Below are 22,547 nucleotides of genomic sequence, written 5' to 3'. Positions count from 1 at the left end.
CTCTCCATCCTCTCCTCTCCTGTCTCTTTTCTCCTCTCTCCTCTCTCTTCTCCTCCTCCTCTCTCTCCTCTCTCCATCCTCCCCTCTCTCCTCTCCTGTCTCTTTTCTCATCTCTCCTCTCTCTTCTCCTCCTCCTCCTCTCGCTACTCTCTCCATCCTCTCTAATCTCCTCTCTCTTCTCCTCCTCCTCTCTCTTATCTCCTCTATAGCTCATCTAGGATTGTGTTCATTACTTTCATACATTACACACTACTTGTGTCCACATGTCAAAAGTCAACCCATTTAGATTTGGGAATCTAAAATAAATGTAGATTCCACTGGGTGAGTTCAGCTTTAGTGAATCACTATGGTGACGTTGAAGCTCCCGCTCGTGCGGAGACCTCCTCCCCATAAGCCACGCCCACTGACTGCCTGGACTTCGCGAGGAGAGGGAGAGACCCCGACGCTGTTGACACGAGAGCCGTGGACCGCGATACCTCTAGCAGCCAGCATCATGGGAATGAATAACCCCATCACACGTTTGATGTGTTTCACCTTCTCCCTGATGGTCGGAATAAGTCGCCCAGTGTGTCGTTAGTCGCCTTTTAGAAATAAAGGCGCAAAGAGAATCAATGATACGTGCACTGTTAATGATCTGTAATGTTACGGTCCCCGGTCGGCGCACACCGTGTGCTACAGGAAGGACTACATGTAAAAAGAGAAGGTATGCGATTTGGAACGCAGCCCAACAGATGACCGGGGAGGTCAGTGGACCGAGGAGGTCAGGTGACTCGTTGTAACGGCTCTACAGGAGACTTGTTGTTACGGCTCTCCAGGTGACTCGTTGTAACGGCTCTACAGGTGACTCGTTGTAACGGCTCTACTCGTTGTAACGGCTCTCCAGGTGGCTCGTTGTAACGGCTCTAACAGGTGACTCGTTGTAACGGCTCTACAGGAGGGAGACTCGTTGTAACGGCTCTCCAGGTTACTCGTTGTAACGGCTCTACAGGTGACTCGTTGTAACGGCTGCAGGTATAACATCTACAGGTATGGACGCAGCGGCCAGGTGTGGAAACAGGATAATTTTTACTGGTAAGATCAAAGTAGTTATCTGTTTATTAATAAACTAACTTTATTAGATCTACTGAAAATAGGAATCACTCTTTAGGTAGAATATCATTCACGTTCACATGAAGTCAGGTTGATCACTTTCATATTGATCAACAGTTATACAATATATATATAACACAATATATATAACACACAATATCATGTTATCAATGTTCAGTCAATAAACATGATTTATAAATAAATATCATTAATCAACATCATTGGTAAATCAACATCATAAGAATGTGTCGTCACAGATATAATGATGCTATGAATTCTATGTTAATAGATAAACATCATTACTAAGAAGTGTGTCGTAGGTATACTGATAAAATGGTATGTTAGTAAATATTGAACATCATGAACAATGCTGTGGTCTCAGATTAGAATAATTTAACATGAAGCATTATTAATAAGATACGATGTATCAGATATATAATTAATAACTTAACATGAAGCATCATTAATAAGATACGATGTATCAGATATGTAAGGGATAATGCCCGACGAGGTGTCCATTATCAGGAATTAATGGACGACGTGGAGGCGTGAACCGTCCGACGCGAAGCGGAGGACGGTTGCCTCCGCGAAGTCCATTAAGTAAGGGATAATGCCCGACGAGGTGTCCATTATCAGGAATTAATGGACGACGTGGAGGCGTGAACCGTCCGACGCGAAGCGGAGGACGGTTGCCTCCGCTTATACCACGGTCACTTACCAACGGTGACCAAATTAAGACCATTCATTTATATTTTCATGCGTTTTACAATCTGAATATAAAGTTTTCCACAAAACATACATTTGTTTCCCTGGTTACGCCTGAGGGTCCGACTAATACCCGGAACCACCATTACACGCCCGTTGGGTTCTCATGCAACGGAAACGTTGTTCACTCCTCCAGTAATTAGGACGGGCCATAGCTACGACTTTAGAACGGGAGGTAGCGGGAGGTATTATAGTCCGCTCAGCTTTGTTTTGTTTCCCGTTGCTATGGTTACTACTATTTTAGAGACGATACGCCCATAGACATCTATAAGATGTCTATGGATACGCCAGCTAGCGCATTCATTGAGAACGGTAAACAGACAATTTGACGGAACTACTTGTCCAGGTGTCCGTATATCAGGAGTTAATGCACACCCTGCATCCAATCAGAATCGAGTATTCCCGCAGACCGTGGTATAAATAATTAATAACCTAATCTGAAGTCTGCCCCGCCCAGGTCCGGACGGCGTCGGGGACTATATGTCCAGGAGGTTGGACCCCCGCTATGTGGGCTCAGGGACCCCGTCTCAGGAGGCCAGCGGTGGGCTGGAGTACCTGACCCGGGCCCCCCCTCCTGCTCCAGGGGTCCCGGGGGTCTGGGGGGTCCCGCGACCCACCCCTCCGCCCTGTGTGGGGGCCGTGGGCTGGGGGTGGAGCTACAGCCAGCAGCTGAACAGCACCGCGCTGCTCAGCAACATGCAGATCAAGGTGAGGGTGGTCCAGGGTCTAGTGCTGGTCCAGGGTCTAGTGCTGGTCCAGGGTCTAGTGCTGGTCCAGGGTTTAGTGCTGGTCCAGGGTCTAGGGCTGGTCCAGGGTCTAGTGCTGGTCCAGGGTCTAGTGCTGGTCCAGGGTCTAGTGCTGGTCCAGGGTTTAGTGCTGGTCCAGGGTCTAGGGCTGGTCCAGGGTCTAGGGCTGGTCCAGGGTCTAGTGCTGGTCCAGGGTCTAGTGCTGGTCCAGGGTTTAGTGCTGGTCCAGGGTCTAGTGTTGGTCAAGGGTCTAGTGCTGGTCCAGGGTCTAGTGCTTGTCAAGGGTCTAGTGCTGGTCCAGGGTCTTGTGCTGGTCCAGGGGTCTAGTGCTGGTCTATAGTGATGGTCTAATGGTGGTCTAGTGGTCTATAGTGGTGGTCTATAGTGGTGGTCTAGGGGTATATAGTGGTGGTCTAGTGGTCTATAGTGGTGGTCTAGTGGTATATAGTGGTGGTCTAGTGGTCTATAGTGGTGGTCTAGTGGTATATAGTGGTGGTCTAGTGGTATATAGTGGTGGTCTAGTGGTCTATAGTGGTGGTCTATAGTGGTGGTCTAGTGGTCTATACTGGTGGTCTTCTCTAGTGTATGAAAAAAACCAACCAACCGGTCAATTTAACGCTTGCATTTGATTGGTTGTTCTGACAGAAGAGTGAGATGCGGACCGGGGAGGAGATCCAGACCAGGTAAGAGACCTCACATTCACCTCACCTGCTACCTGAGCAACCAGCAGGACCATAATGCATCACTTCTGTCCTGCAGGCCAGAGGGGCTGCCTGTCTACGCCTCACTTCCTGTGGGAGGCTGGGAACGAATCACACGCCACTAGTGAGACGCCATGACATCACTTCCTGTGGGAGGCTGGGAACGAATCACACGCCACTAATGAGACGCCATGACATCACTTCCTGTGGGAGGCTGGGAACGAATCACACGCCACTAGTGAGACGCCATGACACCACAGGGACAAGATCATTTTATCCTTATTATTGTTTATAAGATAATGATTTAATGATCATAGACTGACAATTTGGGAATGAGGAGTTATTAATGACATAATTTCAACGTAAAATATTATTACTTTTGGTGTTATTTGTTGAGAATAAAGCTGCAAAACACTTTGACTAAAGGAATAGTCGTCTATGAAGAGGTTCTGCTTCCTTTGTGTTTCAGAAACCTCCTGTCAGACGAGAAGAAGAGAGAACTGCAAACACTGACCTCTACAATAAAACATGTTCCCCTGAAACACATCGTCCGATGATATGACTCTAACAGGCCGACTCCAGATGGAGATCAACACATAGAATCCTCTGGGCCAGAAACATGGATAATGTTCAAACATGACAGACTATGGCCAATCAGCAGCAGGTCATGGGGGTCGCATTGAGAGACGATACAAGATGGGCCAACTTCTGATTACCATGGAAACCTGTTAGCCAGATCCAGATCAGGTCAGAGGTCCCTGCTCCGGTATCAAACGGAAGTAAATGGTCTGGAAATGGCTCTGTAATCCAGCCGGGGGTGTTGGGCTGATAGCTGGCCTCACAGACCTCCTATCTGTCCATTGGAGATGGGTCCAGGGCTCTGGTTTATTAATCCCAACATCTAATTTTACACTGCTGATACACACCAGAACAGGGGTCGGTAACCCTAGGCACGCGTGCCACCACTGGCACGGGCAGCATAATCATGGGCACACTTAAAAAATATATATAAATATTTATTCTGTTTTGGGCATTTCCTCCCAGTGCAAATATGTTTCAATTAGTCACAGAATTAGTGTTCTGAAACGGGATAAATTAATCGTTTTTAAACCTATGTTGTGAGTAATAGAGAATAAGATTTTAAAAATATTTTTGCAAGTGGCCTGTATGCATCGCCTTCACATGGTTTTGCAAAGCTGTATGTCTTAAAGATATTGATTCTCTTTGATTGATATTCTTGTTTTTTACATTTCTCACAGTGCAAATATGTTTTTGAATGAGTTTCTGAAAATGGTGTTTTAAGATGGGACATATGTAATTATAATTTGCAAATATAACAACCAAAAAAATATTTAAAATGTTGATGCATGATTGTGGACTATATGGAAATAGTACAATTCCAGGTCTTCTGGAAATGTTTTTGGTCACTGTGTCATAATTCAGCTTACTTTAAATATATTGTTGCTCAAGGCACACTCATTAACAAGAAAAGGTCAAACGGGCACTGCATGTTGAAAGGTTGCTGACCCCTGCACCAGAAGAACACATGATTGGACGGCCGACTCTGAGAGACAGGTTCAAATGACAACCAAACTGTAGCATGTGATACATAGTACTGAATAAGTAACCACAATATAATATATTTATAAGGGCGGTATTCAAAATTGGTAATTGACGCCGCCAGAGGGCCCTCTACGCTCGTTTCTTCCTCTCGCGAGACTTGCAGCTCCTCGTGAGTTAGTGTGCGCTCCCGTTACCGGCTCCTGTGTTAGCAACTTAGCATTAGCACTCGGTTACCTCAGTCTGACTCTGTACCTGTCTTGTCTCTCGTCAAAATGTCTCACGCCATCCCGAGCAACAAGCCGTCCAACCACGAAAACCCGCGGGTCTTCTTTGACGTTGACATCGGCGGAGAGAGAGGTCGGAACATTTAAACACTCGTAACTAAGCTAGCCATTGCCAACCGCTAACTTCCTGGCGAATGTTAGCGGTTTGCATGGCTAGCTTAGCATAGTTTAGCCTAGCATCCTCTGTTTCCCACTGAGAGACTCTTGAAGCTCTTCATTCATTCACAGGACGGGCTAATAAAGTGAGATCCTACGCTAGATGCCAGTTATAAATAAATAAATATATATAATGTGTGTGTGTGTGTGTATATATATATATATATATATATATATATATATATATATATATATATATATATATATATATATTTAAACAGTGATAGCTGCTGATTGTATGTGTACTGTATATGGGTCAGACGCGAGGTCAAAGGTGAATCAGATTCTCTGTGGTCTGATGGACGGAACCACATGGTGTCCATCTATAGCATCGGCAGCACATGAGGAGGTCCGGTGGGACAAGTCCTCATGATGACGACCACCAAGTCCTCATGATGAAGTCCACAAAGTTCTCATGGTGAGGGCCACCAGTTTCTCACCATGAGGATCACCAGTTCAAGGTTCTGTCACTCCGACCTCAGTCCCGTCTGTTACCTGAGGTTCTGCTGCTTAATGTTAATAACTATCTACAAGTATATAATAACTCATTTCTGATGAGGATCTGCCGTCAGTCTGTCAAAGACTTAAATCCATTTAACAGAAGTATGGCCGGATGATAATCTCGTGATGCATTACAATTTATTTCTAAAGCGTATATATACGGATATGACGTGTATTAGTACTGACTGGGACAGTTTCACTCCCTTAACTGAATCTGTACGGCGCTGTGTGTCTGTACAGCGCTGTGTGTCTGTACGGCGCTGTGGGTCTGTACGGCGCTGTGTGTCTGTACGGCGCTGTGTGTCTGTACGGCGCTGTGTGTCTGTACGGCGCTGTATAAATAGAGCTCAAAGACAAAAGACCACCCGTTCTGTACCGTCTCCTAACAATGAGGTCATCATGTCCTGTCCGATGGGGGCGTGGTCCCGGTACGATGTCCGGCCCCCCGCCAACATGGCCGCCAGAGCTCTCTGATGTTTTTTGTTTGTTTTTTGTTCCAGCGGGCCGACTCGTTCTGGAGCTGTTCACCGACGTCACGCCAAGAACAGCGGAGAACTTCCGCGCTCTCTGCACCGGGGAGAAGGGCGAGGGGAAGGCCACCGGGAAGCCGCTGCACTTCAAGGCCTGCCCCTTCCACCGCAGTGAGTAGCGTTCAACACTGCTCCACTACAAAAGCTTAAGCGCCCCTTCCACCGCAGTGAGTAGCGTTCAACACACTGCAGCGTTCAGCACTGCTCCACTACCAAACCTTTAGCGCCCCTTCAGTGAGTAGCGTTCAACACATTGTAGTTTCAACGCACTGTTCAAGTGTGTTTGTCTTCAGTACCTCGGTACGGTCAGTATTTAAGATGGTCCGTACCTCGCTACGGTCAGTATTTAGGTTACTGTTCCATCAACCAGCCGGTCTCCACACCTAGGTAACACCACTGCTGTGGTTTCCATGAAAAAGGTAACCAGGAGCCATCCTCTCATGGTTGTCGGGAACATCGACAGGAAACGCTCGATGTCCATTGAACACGGTCGGGTGTAGTAAGCGGTAACCATGGTTACTAACCTCCTGGTCGTCCCCCCCCCCCCGCCAGTCATCAAGAGCTTCATGATCCAGGGAGGGGATTTCTCCAACCAGGACGGGACGGGGGGCGAGAGCATATACGGAGAGAAGTTTGAAGATGAGAACTTCCACTACAAGGTAAGGTTGTGTCCTTTGACCTCAGCTGAGGTCTGACCCTAACCCACTGAGTCCCCGTCACACTGCCATGTTCTCACCTCATATGAAGCAGCTTCTAGTCTGGTGGCTGACGTAGTCCTCTAGTCTTGAATCCAGCGCTAACTCCGCCCCCCTCTCCTAATGAAGCCAGCGCTAACTCCACCCCCTATCCTAGTGAAGCCAGTGCTAACTCCGCCCCCTCTCCTAGTGAAGCCAGCGCTAACTCCGCCCCCTCTCCTGCAGCACGACCGGGTGGGTCTCCTCAGCATGGCCAACGCGGGGCCCAACACCAACGGCTCCCAGTTCTTCATCACCACGGTGGCCACGCCCCACCTGGATGGGAAGCACGTGGTGTTCGGCCAGGTGCTGCGCGGCCTGGGCCTCGTCAAGACCCTGGAGGCCGCGGAGACCAGGGAAGACACGCCCGTCAAGGTACCGCCACCTCTGACCCCCACTGACCTGTCAGGGTATGACCTTTAACCCCCACCGACCTCTCAGGGTACAACCTTTAACCCCCACTGACCTCTCAGGGTACAACCTTTAACCCCCACTGACCTGTCGGGGTACGACCTTTAACCCCCACCTCTGACCCCCACTGACCAGTCAGGGTATGACCTTTAACCCCCACTGACCTGTCAGGGTACGACCTTTAACCCCCACTGACATGTCGGGGTACGACCTTTAACCCCCGCTGACCTGTCGGGCTACGACCTTTAACCCCTACTGACCTTCCAGGGTAAGGCCTTTATCCCCTATTGACCTCTCGGAGTACGACCTCTGACTTGTGACCTCTGACCTGTGACCTCCGACCTGTCTTCCAGCCGTGCGTCATCGCAGACTGCGGTGAGCACCGGGACGGGGACGACTGGGGCGTGTCTCAGAGCGACGGCTCCGGCGACGCCCACCCAGAGTTCCCAGAGGACTCCGAGGTGGACTTCAAAGACGTACGTATGGAGGGGGGGAGCTTCATACCTATGGAGGGGGGGGTCATACCTATGGGGGGGGGTCCTTGGTATGGGGGGGGTGTCTTCTAGTGATGGGAATCTCTTGGCACCTCACAATTCGATTAGATTCCGATTATGAGGTCAACGATTCGATTCTGAAACGATTATCGATGCATCTCGATGCAAATTTTTTTGTACATTTCCATGCGTGATTTTCAAAAATATATATATACATCTGGGTTTGCTACTCAGAGTTTGCTAATCACTTCCTACTTTTGTGATGATCATTAAAGAAATCAACAGATGAATTAACTTATCTAATATTTCATAAGAGAGAAGGCTTTTGTCACAAATATGACTTTCTATGAACAATGCAATAATCAATGCAGATTGCATTATAACACAATATGGAAGCATGCAAAAAATAAGTTTCAGATATATTTTCTTTCTAATCTTTCTTTTCTATGTCATTAAAGGAAAAGCTGCTCTTGAATTAAACAGAGATCTTGTGTCTGGCTGTGAGTTTGCACGCATGCTATACGTAGGCTGAATCGCAATCGTGTCAAGACCAATCAGATTGGCCAATACACACAGAACATAAATTCAATAATTTTAAAATTACAAAAATTATCCCTCTCTGGGGAACACAATGTTGCAGCAGGAAAAAAAAAAAAAATTATTAATTTATCTGCATCGAGACAGAATAGTTCTAGCGAGAATCGCGATGCATCGAAGAATCGATTATTTTTCCCACCCCTAGTGTCTTCATAGGTATGGGGGTCTTCATACCAATGGTATGGTATGGGGGAGAGCCGGTCTTCATAAGTATGGTGGGGGGTCTTCATACCTATGGGGGTGGGTCTCCATAGGTATGGGGGGGGGGGGCGTCTTCGTAGGTCTTAGGTTAAGGAACAGAAGCTGTTGGATCCTCATCCAGATTTAACCTCTGCTGAGGTTTCAGCCATCTTCAAAGTGGACTAAGGCCGAATCTCGATTCTTCCCCTTGCCCCTTTTGCTTTGTCTTTGTCTTTGTCTTAACCAAGACAAAGACAAAGACAAAGCAAAAGGGGCAAGGGGAAGAATCGAGATTCGGCCCAAGTGAGCTCTCAAATCATCTTAAAAATAAGGGGTACATAGCACTCAATCTTATCCCTTAATCTTGATCAAATTGGGTATTGAGACACCACTAGCTCTCACATGAACGCGCAACTTCAAGGGTAAGGGGGCAGATAAGGGGTAAGGGGAAGTATTGAGATTGGGCCTAAATCCTGTTCCTCCTCCCTGGATCCCACAACAAAGTCCAGGTTGCTAGGGGGCGGTATTGCTAGGGGCCGGTGTTGCTAGGGGCCGGTGTTGCTAGGGGCCGGTGTTGCTAGGGGCTGGTGTACTGATGCTGCCATGTGGTGTGGTTCCAGGTGGACAAGGTGCTTGCCGTGGCCGAAGACATCAAAAACATCGGAAACACCTTCTTCAAGAAGCAGGACTGGGCCTCGGCCACCAGGAAGTACTCCAAGGCCCTGAGGTGAGACTCCTCCTCCTCTGGTCGACAGCTGATCACTGATTAGTTGTTGATGCGTTCTAAACCCTGTAAGGCTCTAGCGGGGGGGGGGGGGGACAACACTTTAAATGGTCCACAACATTACTGGTGAAGAACACCTCCAGCCATGAAGACATGAAGCCTCAGTTGAATAAGCCGGTGTGCCCTGATGGAGCGGGCGGAGCCAGAGGTCAGGACCTGACTGGGGGGGGGGGGCTGTGGTCCTCAGGTACCTGGAGATGAGCGGGGAGGTGGTGGAGGAGGACGAGGAGCTGCAGAGGAAGCTGGAGCCCACCGCGCTGAGCTGCACCCTCAACAAGGCCGCCTGCCAGCTGAAGCTCTGCCTCTGGCAGGAGGCGCTGGACAGCTGCAACCAGGTGGGCCTGGGGGGGCCATGGGGGTCTGGAGGGGGCGGGGGGGACCAGGGGGAGCTACAGACCACCATGTGGGCCTTGGGAGACCAGGGCGACCAGGGAAGACCAGGAGGGGCTGGGGGGGGGACCGGAGGGACTGGGGGGGGCAGGGGAGACCCGGGGGAGCTACAAATCACCAGGTAGGCCTAGGGAGACCAGGGAAGACCAGGAGGGGCTGGGGGGGGGGCTGGAGGGACCAGGGGGGACTAGGGGAGACTAGAGACCACCAGGTGGGCCTAGGGAGACAAGGGAAGACCAGGGGGGGCGACTGGAGGGACCAGGGGGGGCTAGGGGGACCCCCAGGTGAGACCAGGTGTAGTTGATGGATGTGTTGTAAGTAGGGCCCGACCGATCCATCGGCCTGCCGATTTAATCTGCCGATTATAGCCTTTTTGAAAATAATCAACATCTACCAAAAAGACGCAGATTACAACCGATTATTATTATTTTTTTATTTATTTTTTTAGAATGTACACAAGATGCGTTGTTTGAGCATGTTGTGCCTGTTTTTCTTTAGGTCCCAGGCCATGTTAATTTGTTATACTGTAGACTCTAACGGTGAGACCATACTGCTCAGCACGCACGTGTTAGTCACTGCTCACGAGCGCAGCACATTGGGAGTTAGTTATTTATTTTACATTTTACATTACTCATTTTTGACTGTAAATGTATTCTAAAACACTCAAAGGTTCTGCATTCAATTCACATATTCGTCAAAAGTGTTTAAAGTATATTTAAGGTATCAAAAACTACGTTTTATAGGCTTTTTTTTGTTTTGTTTTTAATCGTCCGATTAAATCGTAATCGTAATTTTTCTCTGAAAATAATCGGCATCGGCATCAGCACTCAAAAATCAATATCGGTCGGGCCCTAGTTGTAAGTCCGTCCTTGTTCTGAGCCGCAGGTGCTGGAGCTGAACGAGTCCAACACCAAAGCTCTGTTCCGCCGGGCCCAGGCCTGGCAGGGCCTCAAGGACCTGGACAAGGCCATGGTGAGAACCCCACACACACCTACAACAGCATGGTAGACAGGTCTGTACTGCAGGTAGGGACAGGTCTGTTCTGTCTCTGACTCCTGAGATTTTTTCCTCCACAGGCGGATCTGAAGAAAGCTCAGGAGATATCTCCTCAAGACAAAGGTAAGGCCCAGAGCCCCCTTAACCTCCCCTTTAATACCTGAACCCCCTGCAGTGCATCCCTGGGACTAGCCCCCAGAGAGCTGCTAGTGTTTCTTAGCCTCATGAAGCCCTATGAGGCCGTTACCACACCGCTCGTTAGAGATCCCCTTCTGCTGAGTCCTGAGAAGTAGGCAAGGCAATGCCAGGCAACTTATTTATATAGCACTTTTCATACACAAGGCAGACTCAAAGTGCTTCACATATAAACATTGTCATACAATAAAATAAAACAAAACATATGCAAAGAAATGGGTAAATAGAAAGTTAAAAAAGCATTTTAGTATTAAAATAGAAAATAAAGGCAAAGTTAAAGAAGCTTTTTAGAAAGTGCAATGTATTTAAGATTTAGCAGAAAGCTAAAGCAAACATAAAAGTCTTCAGTCTTGTTTGAAAGGTGCTCAGAGTGCTCAGGTAGAACTAATCCAAACAGTAAGACCTGGTTTGATGAGCTCCTGAAGAAGTGTGGGATCATCGCCGTTCAGAGGTAAACCTGGCAGAAATCCTGTTTGTACCAGTTAAAGCGGTCTTCAGGTCAGTTTTTTTCTTTTTTCATTCCTTGGAATTTGAATCGGTCTGTAGATCAGGCACATAAGCGCTTCGGTTCTTCAGAACTTCAGAAGTTAGTTATTTGAAAGAACAGCCTGATGGACATTTGGGGTCCAATAGGCGGACATGTTCAACATGTCAGATAAGACATGTCACCAAGTTTAGAGTTTAAATCCATCCTGGGGCTTCTTTAACTTGCACCGGGAGCTGTAGCGCCCCCTATGGGAACTCCAGCACCAAACCTTTGAGAGCTGCAAATAGGTCACTGTGAAACCTTGATGCATTCAGAGTTACTGACCGTAAAATACCCAGAGGTACCCACTGGGAATACCATATAATATCCAGACAGAGGTACCAACTGGGAATACCTCATAATACCCAGGAGGACCCACTGGGAATACCTCATAACATTCAGAGGTACCCACTGGGAATACCTCATAACACCCAGGTAAGGTCTGTGGGGACACTTGTGGATCTAGACATCAGGTTCTCGGTGTTAAGGGTTATTAAGTTACGGTGTATTAAGCCTTAAGTTCTCTGGGTATGATCATTGTTGGAAACAAGTACTGAACAAAACCAAAACAACATTTGAGATATTTTAATGCAGAAATGGTTTCATATCACATGTTAACCTTCAGATCTTTACATGGACTCCAAGAGGAAGTCTAAACTAGAGTGGATCTGGTACAGATACCAGTTTCGGATATGCCTCTTAATCCGCCTAAAATGCCATATCGGGTATCGGTGAGTACGCACGTCTAGGTGCCGATCCGATACCATAACATGACTCATTATAATTATTGATTATAAATTAACTAGTACTGAAAAAAATAAAAGGTAGACAGTAAGTGGAACCAACCATACATTACTGTCACCGTAAGAGAACCACACTCAGAATAGGCGCTGGTGGAAGGTACAATGCTGAATCGGTTTATACTCAGAAAACTTCCTGTGAAAAAGTGGAGCGCAGGGATTGAGCAACCAATGAAACGCCTCCTTTGTGTTTTTCAGCGATCGCGGGCGAGATGAAGAGAGTCCAGATCAGCGTGAAGGAAGAGAAGGAGAAGGAGAAGAAGATCTATGCCAAGATGTTTGCATGAACCTCACCCCTTCAACTGCGTGGAGGTGTCTGAACCTCACCCCTTCATGTGTGGAGAGGTGAAGTTCACCCCTTCACCTGCGTGGAGGAGTCTGAACTTCACCCCTTCACCTGCGTGGAGGTGTCTGAACTTCACCCCTTCACCTGCGTGGAGGTGTCTGAACTTCACCCCTTCATCTTTGTGGAGAGGTGAAGTTAACCTCTTCACCTGTGGAGGAGTCTGACCTGGTGTGTACCTGCGGTGCTTAATTTATTCCTGTGGTGTTCAGCCCTCCCCTATTGTATTGTTTTCTACATGAGTTCACTGACGTGTTCTCCGCGCCAAAGGGACTCGTGAAATAAACCCTCAGCATCAGCCTCATTCCGCTTCTGCTTCTTAACAACGCAATATATTACAGTCCTGCTGAGGCTCCAATCCGCCTCCTCAGGGGTCATGTGTAGGCATGGTTAGCATCGACCAATCAAAAGGTTCACATCCCGTTGTAGGCGGGGCCTCCGCTGCCCTCCGGCACCACCCAGTTGATGTTCTGGCTGGGGTCCTTGATGTCGCACGTCTTGCAGTGGACGCAGTTCTGGGCGTTGATCTGCAGCCGCATCCCGGCGCCGTCGTCAGTGGGGACGTACTCGTACACGCCTGGGAGAGGGGGTCAAAGGGCACGGGTTAAAGCTCACAGGGACGTACACGCCGGAGGTGAGGGGGTCAAAGGTCATACACGCCTTGGGAGAGGGGCAAAGGTCACGGGGTCGTACACGCGTGAGGGGGTCAAAGGTCATGGGGACATAGTACAAGCCTGGGAGAGGTTGACAGGGACGTACACGCATGAGGTGAGAAGGTCAAAGGTCATCGGGACGTAATCGTACACGCCTTGGGAGAGGGCTCAAAGGTCACGGGTGGTCTACATCCTGGCCTACATGGCGGTCTACCTCCTGGTCTAAACCCTGGTCTACCTCCTGGCGGTCTACCTGCGGGGCAGAAGCGCTGCTCGGGCCCGTCGTAGATGGCCAGGTTGCGCTCCACCGGCACGCTATCGTCCCTCAGCGTCAGGTGGGCGGGCTGGTCGCCCTCGTGGTTGGTCCCGCTCAGGGCCACCGACGATAGCAGGTCGAAGCTCAGCTTGCCGTCGGGCCGGGGGTACTCGATGGGGGTGCACTCCTTGGCCGGCTTCAGCTGGTCGGAGTCCAGACCTGCCGGGGGGGGGGGAGGGAAGGGGAGGCTGTTGCTAAAGTAACACGTCTGGCTCAGCCCTGGGCTCCGTGTTGAAATCCCTCCAACATTTTGAGCCGTCAGAATAAGATCTGCTTTAGTGTGGGTGCTGCCCCCCGGTGGTGGGGAGGTTGACCTACCACAGTGCTTCAGGGTCCAGGGTTCCTTGCCCCTCAGGATCCAGTAGAAGATGCCGGTGTAGACCATGCCCCCGTACAGACCCAGGTAGTTGTGGAAGGAGGGCCGGATGTTCCTCACCGCGTGGAGCTCCTTCCACACCCACGACGCCTTCAGGCTCTCAGCGTACTCCGGGACGTGGAGACCTGGGGGGGGACCAGTAAGACCAGGGGCACAGGGGGGACCAGGTATGACATTGTGTTTCTTTTGCGGTGGAGAGTTCATCATCAATGAAGAAACGACCCAAAAGTGTTCATAAGATTCATCAAATCAACAACCTGCCTCAGTGCTGCAATAAAGTGCTTTTCCCTAGTAACTCAACATATCGAGGAGCTCATTTCTCTGTTGAACACAGTTGAAGATAGTTGTCTTGTAGACGAGTTCTACAGTGAAGGGAGTGGAGGAGTAACCAGGAGAAGAAACGGCATGGGAGAGTCACTCCTCTCCTCAGAAATGTTCTTTGAAGTTCTGCGGCCACGAGCAGCGAGATGTGGATCAAAGGAACGGGATCCTTACGCTACATGCCCACTGCACCGTCAGTCAACGGACGTAGGAAGGCGTGGCTGACTGATGGGGGAGTAGTCTTTGCAGAGGCATCCGTCAGCCAATCAAATCGCTTGCCGGGTTCTTCCCGCTTGTTGCGAGGCAAGATTGCCCGATTTCCCGCTTTCCAGTATCGTCAGAGCCCGAGTCGCGTCACAGTGCTTAAATTTGCATACGTGATCTGATTGGATGACGGATCCGTCGCTGCCGAAAAAGTTTAACATTTTTCAACTTCTTGACGGAGCCAAAGGCTCCAACGGAAGGGACGGATCCACAATGCATTGCGCGTCCGTCCCCATTCAAAGTCAATAGGGATCAGTCAACGGACGGAGGTAGTGGGCACAGGGCGTAAGTACACCCAAGATGGGGGGGGAAGGAGGTACCTGAGGAGGGGGAGGAGTTACCTGCGGAGGGGGCGGAGTCCTCCTCCAGCACGGCCAGCCGAGGAAACACGGCCTCGGCAGCCAGCATGCCGCTCTTCATGGCCGTGTGCGTCCCTTTGATCTTGGGGACGTTCATGAAGCCAGGGCTGCAGCCAATCAGGATGCCTCCTGGGAAGGTCAGCTCTGGGATGGACTGTAGGGGTCAGAGGTCACAGGGTCAGCCCGGGCAGACGACCTCTCTCACCCCAGATGCTAACCCTCACCTGTCCTAGATGGACAGCTGGGTATGGATCAGTGGTTCTACTGACTTGTTAGACCACAGTGGGGGTTTTACTGACTGGTTAGACCACAGTGGGGGTTCTACTGACTGGTTAGACCACAGTGGGGGTTTTACTGACTGGTTAGACCACAGTGGGGGTTCTACTGACTCATTAGACCTCAGTGGGGGTTCTACTGACTCATTAGACCTCAGTGGGGGTTCTACTGACTGGTTAGACCACAGTGGGGGTTTTACTGACTGGTTAGACCACAGTGGGGGTTCTACTGACTCGTTAGACTTCAGTGGGGGTTCTATTGACTGGTTAGACCTCACTGGTTAGACCTCACTGGGGGTTCTGACTGAATAGACCCACCTGGACCCCGCCCTCGTTGAGGGCACGCGCCCCGTAGCCGATGCGCTCGCCCCCCTCCAGGGTGGGGGCAACGAACGGGTGGTGCTTCCACCGCTGGAACTCTCTGAAGGGACTCAGGTAGGGGTTGGAGTAGTCAAGACCCACCTGGGGAACACAGATCAACACATAAACAACGAGGAACCAACACATCAACACCGAAGAACCAACACATCAACACCGAAGAACCAACACATCAACACTGAAGAACCAAGAAAGACACCTGGGAACCAACACTAGAACTGTGGTTTGGGGCGGATCTCTTATTTATTTACAGATCTTAAGATCTGTAAACCTTAAGATCCCCCCCCCCCCCCCCCCCCCCCAGACTCACCACGAAGCCAAGGGCCACCAGCGGCTCGCCCTCGTTGAGGTGGTAAAGAAAGGAGCCCCCGTAGGTGTGTCTGTTGAGCGGCCAGCCCACCGAGTGCTCCACCCGGCCCGGACGCCACTTCTCCGGACGCACCACCCACACCTGGAGAACCAGGAAGTGGTCAGCACACAGGAAACAGTCACACAGGAAACGGTCACACAGGTAGAGCAGAGAGGCTCAAGAGAGCAGAGCAGCACTTGCATGAACAGTGTTAGTATGACGACATGAAGGGTGAGGGTGGAGGGGTGAGGATGGAGGGGTGAGGGTGAAGGGGTGAGTGGGTGAGGAAGGGGTGAAGATGAAGGGGTGAGGTTGGAGGGGTGAAGATGATGGGGGGGAGATGAAGGGGTGAGTGGGTGAGGATGAAGGGTGGAGGGGTGAGGATAAAATGGTGGAGGGGTGAGGATAAAGGGGTGGGGGGGTGAGGGGAACATGAAGGGGAGATGAAGATGAAGGGGCGAGTGCTGTACCTCCTTGAGTCCGATGGCGTAGGTCTGAGGCTCACAGTTCTGCCTCAGGTTGAAGTGCCGGTAGAGCTGCTTGGCCAGATGGCCGTGGCAGCCCTCCCCGAACAGAGTGACCTGGGCGTGGAGCTCCATGCCCCGCTCAAAGGTGTCCTGGGGAGAGGCAGACTTTAACTACCACCCCACCATCTGCCCTGGAGCCATCTGCCCTTGGGCCAGGTAGAGATTGAACACCCCCACTCTGGTCGTGTAGGTCTGTCTGATTACAACATCCCTTGAAGGGGACCCTCCTCTTAAAAAGCCAGAGGGCATTAGACAGGAACAAGACCTCCACAACAAACAGGTGCACCGATATATGATGAAATTAGAGGGGTGGAGGAGGGGGGGTCAGGGGGAGAGGAGGGGAAGGGGGTCAGAAGACATACCTTAGGAGAGCCGTCCTTAGCGATTCCCACGTCGTTGGTGGCGATGCCTTTAACGCTCCCGTCTTCATGGAACAGAACCTGGGGAGCAGAGAGCAGGGTCACCAGGGGGACCCAGCACACCTCCACCCAACGCACCTCCACCCACCACACCTCCACCCACCCACCAACCAACCAACCAATCCTTTATTCAACCAGGTAGAAATAAAATCTCGACTATGTATGAAAATTAAATCACTACAGCTCAAATAAAAATAAATAAACCGCTACAGACAAAATGAATACACCTGGCTGTTATCAAAAATAGAAATTTACAAGCAGTTGCATTTTCCGAGAGAACTATCTTCCCTGTCCTTCAGCATTACTTTGAATTCCCCCAAGGTAACAGCTCTGAAAGCTTCAGGGGCTTTTGTACAGTGCTCCAGGCAGAAGGCGCAGCATAGTTAAAGTCATTTTTCCCTTACTCAGTTCTAGCCCTGAACAAATGAACAAATGTTTCCTGGCCTGCATTGTGGAGCATGATTTATTTCTGAAAAAGAAACCTAATTACATTTTCAATTTGGAAGTTTTTCAATATGAAGTTTGAAGACATTTTCTTCAATAATAAAACCCAGGTATTTGTTCAAATTGACCCTTTCAATTTTGACCTTGTGGGTTGTTAAAAGCTTTGGCAGATCTTTTGAAAGCCCTTTACCATTTGAAAAAAATGTTGTGACTGTAAAACATCCAAAGCAGACTACAGGAAATGAAAAGTTTCTACAACTGAAGGGGATGATCAATAAATAACAGTATCATCTGCATGGAAATGACAGGCAGCATTGGATATTTTGTCACAAAGATTGTTTACATATATTGAGAACAACAATGGCCCTAGTATGGAACCCTGGGGCACGCCCTTTGACACCCCACCTCAAAAACCATCCCACTTCTCCACCCACCACATCACCCCTCTCCTCCACTCAACCACCACACCCCCCCTCTCCTCCACACAAACAACACAATCTAGGCGGGGCGTGATACACGGGTGTAGCGGTCACCTCTGCGGCGGCGTAGCCCGGGTACAGCTCCACCCCCAGCTCCTCCGCCTGCTCCCCCAGCCAGCGCACCAGGTTCCCCAGACGCACGATGTAGTTCCCGTGGTTGTTCATGGGCAGACCTGGGGGGTCAGACAACATCAGGGGGGGGTCGGACCACATCAAGGGGGGGGGGGGTGAGACCACATCACAAAGGACCAGGGCAATCAGCATTTATACACTACACATCTATAGATATGTTATATATAAATATCTCTATATAAAGATTTCTAAAGATATGTTGTTATCTATAGATATCTCTATATAAAAATATGAAGATATGTTTTCTATAGATTTCTCTACATAAAGATATCTATAGATAGATATGTTATATAGTGACATCTATGTTTTCTCCATGCATTCAACAGCTGCTGCAAAACTTTGACATGTTTTTTATTCCATCTAATAAATACGTATATCGACCGATAAATAAAGTCATAGAACGTGAATCCTTTTAGAGGGGCTGTAGAGGGAGATGGAAGGCCCTACCTGGCAACATGGGGACCGGAATCCTGTGCTTCTCCGTCAGGATGCTGAAAATATCCTCAGTTACTGGAGTGTGGAGGGGGGCCTGAGAGAGAGAGAGAGAGAGAGAGAGAGAGAGAGAGAGAGAGAGAGAGAGAGAGAGAGAGAGAGAGAGAGAGAGAGAGAGAGAGAGAGAGAGAGAGAGAGAGAGAGAGAGAGAGAGAGAGAGAGAGAGAGAGAGAGAGAGAGAGAGAGCGCGAGAGAGAGAGAGAGAGAGAGAGAGAGAGAAATTAAAGAGAGGGTCAGGGAGACATATGCAGAGAGACATAAGGGGGGAGGGGACTCACCCCTCTCTCCTTCCAGTCGGGCAGCAGCTCGTTGAGGGCGCTGGGCTCCAGACAGGCCCCTGAGAGGGTGTGGGCTCCGATCTGAGACGCCTTCTCCACCACGCACACCCGCACCTCCCGCTCCTCCGCCAGCGCCAGCTGCTTCAGCCGGATGGCGGCGGCCAGGCCGGCGGGCCCCGCCCCCACCACCACCACGTCCGCCTGGTCCGCGAAGCGCTCCATCTCCGTCCCTGCAGCAAGCACCGTGCCCACTTCCTGTTAGAGTCACTGGCTGCGTTTCACATCGCCTGCATGCACGAGACTTGAGAACATCCGCCGGAACTAGTCAGAAACACGTCAAGTTCCCGCCATGTCATGTTGGACAAAGGCGCACTCCTCGTAGTTTGAACAGGCATAGTTTTGGAGAGGGCACGCCTCTATGGAAGGAGTTATGTCATTTCTCCCATGTGAAATTCCACGTGGTAATTACAACCAACTAGGGCAAGGTTTTGCCATGTTGAGGGGTGTTTCTTATGTCCGCATTATTTGAGACCATATGCACAGAAAAGCAGACGGAGGCAGTTACTCTACAGCTCCCGCGAGTTTTTAAAGCCATGTGACATGTATGTTATGCGAGGCAACGCAACGCATACTTGATCTGAAGCGCGCCCACTCTTTAGGAACACTGAAGGTTTCATCCATGCCTTGCTTGAAGGCAAAGACCTTCGAGAGGGTTGGAACCACGGACTGAGAGCAGTCCTAACCGTAGCCATGGGAACCGTTGGCATATATATATATTTCTATATCTATAGATATCTATGTCTACACTTACATTCAGGGGATTTAGCAGACACTTTTAACCATAATAACGACTTACGATAAGTACATTTGTCAGAAGAGAAACAACAATATATCGCTGTCAGCACAGTAAGGATGTTCATAGAACCAAGTGCCAAGCACTAACAATCACTATTCTATCCCATTCTCCGTATACAACAGAGATAGCTAGGATAAGATGCTACACATTTTAGAACTATAACTAAATGCGTCTAGGAGTCTAGGTGAACTCTGATCAAGTGTATACCATATCTATCTTTATACAACGGTTAGTTCCGACCAAGTTTGATTGGACAAGAGGCATTCCATGAGTGCTGATATAGAGTATAACAGCACCGGGTCTTTTAACTATACATGAAATCACTCCGCTTTACAGGTGTTTTAAAAACCGTTAATAATATTCACGATATTTATGTAGCTTAGATTGCAACAAACTTTGCAACGCAACGATGAACATGTTTTCATACACATTTGAGGTGAATTACGAATGGTCGTAGGGACGAAGGGAAGGAAAGAAGGCTGGATACTTCAGCGCAAACCTCCAGGTGCGGATCTATTTGTGTTAACGGAGCCAAATAAATCATTGCATAAACAAACAAATCAGAATCTGTTGTTGCTTATTACTGTTAACTAATAAATGGTGCTTATAGAACTGTTGTATGAAATCCATATCACACTCAAGGTCGTGCTGTTGAACTGATATGCTGATATTCAGTATCACTGCACAACCTTGAGTGTGATATTGCTTATACCTATATCTCTCGCTATATATATATATATATATATATATATATATAGATCTATATCTTTCTATATATATATCTATATCTCTCCCTCAGGGGGGGTACTCACCCTCCCAGCGGGGGTCCTGGTCCCGGGGGTGGATGCTGTAGTGGGTGGTGATCTTGGGGGCGTCGCTGCTGGCCCAGCGGCGGGCGGTGGGCCGGACTCCAAGGGCCCCGGGGTCCAGACGGGGGCATCTTCTCAGGGCCCGTACACATCGCCCTGCTGTTGGGGGGGGGGGGGGGGGACAGAGCGTCAGAACCAGATCCAATCGAACTAGACCCCCGCTCCCCTCATCGTGTTTTAACGGACGGTGATATACACTGTAAACTACATTTACATTTAGGGCATTTAGTATATAAACTATATAAACATGCGTTATAACTAACGTCGTGGAGGCTACACAGTAGGGCTACATTTCAAGCTCCACCTTGACCAAACAAACTCCACCTCAATAACAAATCAAACTCCCGATAAAGTGTGAGGAAGGGAGGAATGGTGACATCATGAAATCACAGCTCTGCAGCGTGGTCTGACAGCTGTCGGGACAGGGGCTTCATCAGATCTGCTTCACGTGTACAGCGACCACACTGACGTCACGCTGCAAGGACACCTCCGTGACCCGGTACTGGTGACCTTTGACCCACAATCTCCTTGACCCGTTCCTGCTGACCTTTCACCCACAAACTCCTTGACCCGGTTCTGCTGACCTTTCACCCACATCCAGATCCTCGCTCCAGGGCTCTTCCCACCCCCGATTACTTATCCCTGATTGGTCTGGTCACCGGGAGGACGGGCGGATGTGATCCCGGTTCAACTCAGAACCTTTAACCCTGAGTGTAGCAGCTAGGGCTAGAGCTGTAGAGTTAGCCGAGCTAGCACTCACCATGAAACCAGTATCTGCCGGCGGGGAACATCGTGGACGTCATCTCACTTCTTCATCAGCAGGGGGTCTGCATCAGGAACAGTCAGATTAACTTTAAAAGCTAGGCAGAGGTGGACACCATCCTGCTTTACACAACGAACCACCTTACGAAACACGGGTCATAACATACCTCTGCGCCTGCGCACCAACCCAGCGTCGTCGACCAATCAGAGTCCAGTATATCGTTAAAGGGTCCGCGTCCTTTAGTTTAGTTCTATCGTCCTGGTTTTCTACATAACCTTTTATTTCTCCCGCCCAACATTATCCATATCAACATGTAAGTTAGTTATCTTAGACAAGGAATCAGCAACATTTAGATGATTATTAACAGCACAGGCATTGAGTATATATAGATATAGATATAAAATAAATTTATTTTATCATTTATCATTTATCATTATTTACCCATTTATGGGTAAATAATGATGATAACAACGTGATTAGCGAGTAAGGAATGTGAGAGAAAATAGAGTTATGTTTTAGACTAGAGTTAAAGTTGAATCCCTACTGGTCAGAGGACTGCAGCCGGGCCGAGGATCTGACCCCCAGTCAGCCCCGGGACGTGGTCTCTAGTCGTGGACCTGGTCTGACCCCCAATCAGCCCCGGGACGTGGTCTCTAGTCTTGGACCTGGTCTGACCCCCAGTCCAGCCCAGCATGTGGTCTCTAGTCCTGGACCTGGTCTGACCCCCAGTCAAGCCCATGTGGTCTCTGTCCTGAACTGAGGATCTGTTCAGTAGAACCTGGAGGGGTCTGCTTCACTACAACCATAAAGGTAGTGGCTATTCGTATGGCGACCGTAAGAATAGCAATTAGGCTATTTGTACGGAACACCGTAAAAATACTGCATTAGTCTATTTTCACGGCAGGTTATGGTTATGGTTATTGTTAGGGTTAGGGTTAGGGTTAGGGTAAGGGTTAGGGTTAGTGTTATTACTATAATTACGGTCGGCCCGGTTAGGGTTAGGGTTAGCGCCGAGCAGACTGATAGGTCAAGTGCGGTCACGTGACAAGCTCGGTCGCCGTATGAATAGCCACTGCCAACAATAAAATAACGTCTGGCCTCATGTTAACGTTCATATTCAGTTAGCATAATAAAATATATATTTTTTTACATTGATACATATATTTTATACTATCGTTCTTACTTATATTATCATTTATTTTCACTGTAGGC

The 22,547-nt window shown here is 49.1% G+C and overlaps 3 protein-coding genes across 9 annotated transcripts; 2 read left to right on the top strand and 1 right to left on the bottom strand.

The window, feature by feature from the left end:
- The first annotated feature begins 416 nt into the window (after positions 1–416).
- On the top strand, positions 417–4,360 carry LOC130390734 (uncharacterized). Of its 4 annotated transcripts, none has more exons than XR_008896803.1 (5): positions 417–1,071; positions 2,312–2,562; positions 3,246–3,283; positions 3,360–3,539; positions 3,771–4,360. XR_008896803.1 is itself a non-coding variant. In XM_056600845.1 (5 exons), coding segments are annotated over exons 1-5 (399 nt in total). In that variant the 5' UTR covers positions 417–1,028; the 3' UTR covers positions 3,772–4,360. The 4 variants fall into 4 exon arrangements, 2 of the variants coding, with proteins under 2 accessions (XP_056456820.1, XP_056456819.1); XM_056600845.1 differs by having other exon boundaries at positions 3,360–3,425; XR_008896804.1 differs by lacking the exon at positions 417–1,071 and adding an exon at positions 1,759–2,166.
- A 642-nt stretch (positions 4,361–5,002) lies between these two features.
- On the top strand, positions 5,003–13,150 carry ppid (peptidylprolyl isomerase D). Of its 3 annotated transcripts, XM_056600244.1 has the most exons (11): positions 5,003–5,221; positions 6,306–6,446; positions 6,888–6,994; positions 7,256–7,444; positions 7,834–7,956; positions 9,372–9,478; positions 9,723–9,870; positions 10,811–10,897; positions 11,002–11,044; positions 12,641–12,764; positions 12,827–13,123. In XM_056600244.1, exons 1-10 carry the CDS (start codon positions 5,137–5,139, stop codon positions 12,727–12,729), a joined length of 1,119 nt encoding a protein of 372 aa, XP_056456219.1. In that variant the 5' UTR covers positions 5,003–5,136; the 3' UTR covers positions 12,730–12,764; positions 12,827–13,123. The 3 variants fall into 3 exon arrangements, with proteins under 3 accessions (XP_056456219.1, XP_056456218.1, XP_056456220.1); XM_056600243.1 differs by having other exon boundaries at positions 12,641–13,122; XM_056600245.1 differs by lacking the exons at positions 5,003–5,221; positions 6,306–6,446 and adding an exon at positions 6,494–6,502 and having other exon boundaries at positions 12,641–13,150.
- On the bottom strand, positions 11,097–21,514 carry etfdh (electron transfer flavoprotein dehydrogenase). Of its 2 annotated transcripts, XR_008896769.1 has the most exons (14): positions 21,333–21,514; positions 20,516–20,671; positions 18,848–19,077; positions 18,525–18,606; positions 18,000–18,118; positions 16,966–17,043; positions 16,547–16,693; positions 16,038–16,178; positions 15,668–15,811; positions 15,057–15,228; positions 14,073–14,255; positions 13,692–13,913; positions 12,827–13,362; positions 11,097–12,764 (listed from the first exon to the last, which is right to left on the bottom strand). XR_008896769.1 is itself a non-coding variant. In XM_056600242.1 (13 exons), exons 1-13 carry the CDS (start codon positions 21,373–21,375, stop codon positions 13,199–13,201), a joined length of 1,881 nt encoding a protein of 626 aa, XP_056456217.1. In that variant the 5' UTR covers positions 21,376–21,514; the 3' UTR covers positions 11,099–13,198. The 2 variants fall into 2 exon arrangements, 1 of the variants encoding a protein (XP_056456217.1); XM_056600242.1 differs by having other exon boundaries at positions 11,099–13,362.
- Positions 21,515–22,547: the final 1,033 nt, after the last annotated feature.

Source organism: Gadus chalcogrammus, chromosome 10, assembly GCF_026213295.1.
Source record: "Gadus chalcogrammus isolate NIFS_2021 chromosome 10, NIFS_Gcha_1.0, whole genome shotgun sequence".
NCBI classification, from domain to species: domain Eukaryota; kingdom Metazoa; phylum Chordata; class Actinopteri; order Gadiformes; family Gadidae; genus Gadus; species Gadus chalcogrammus.
The sequence above is the reverse complement of the archived record's forward strand: the minus strand, read 5'-3'. Positions and strand labels throughout refer to the sequence as shown.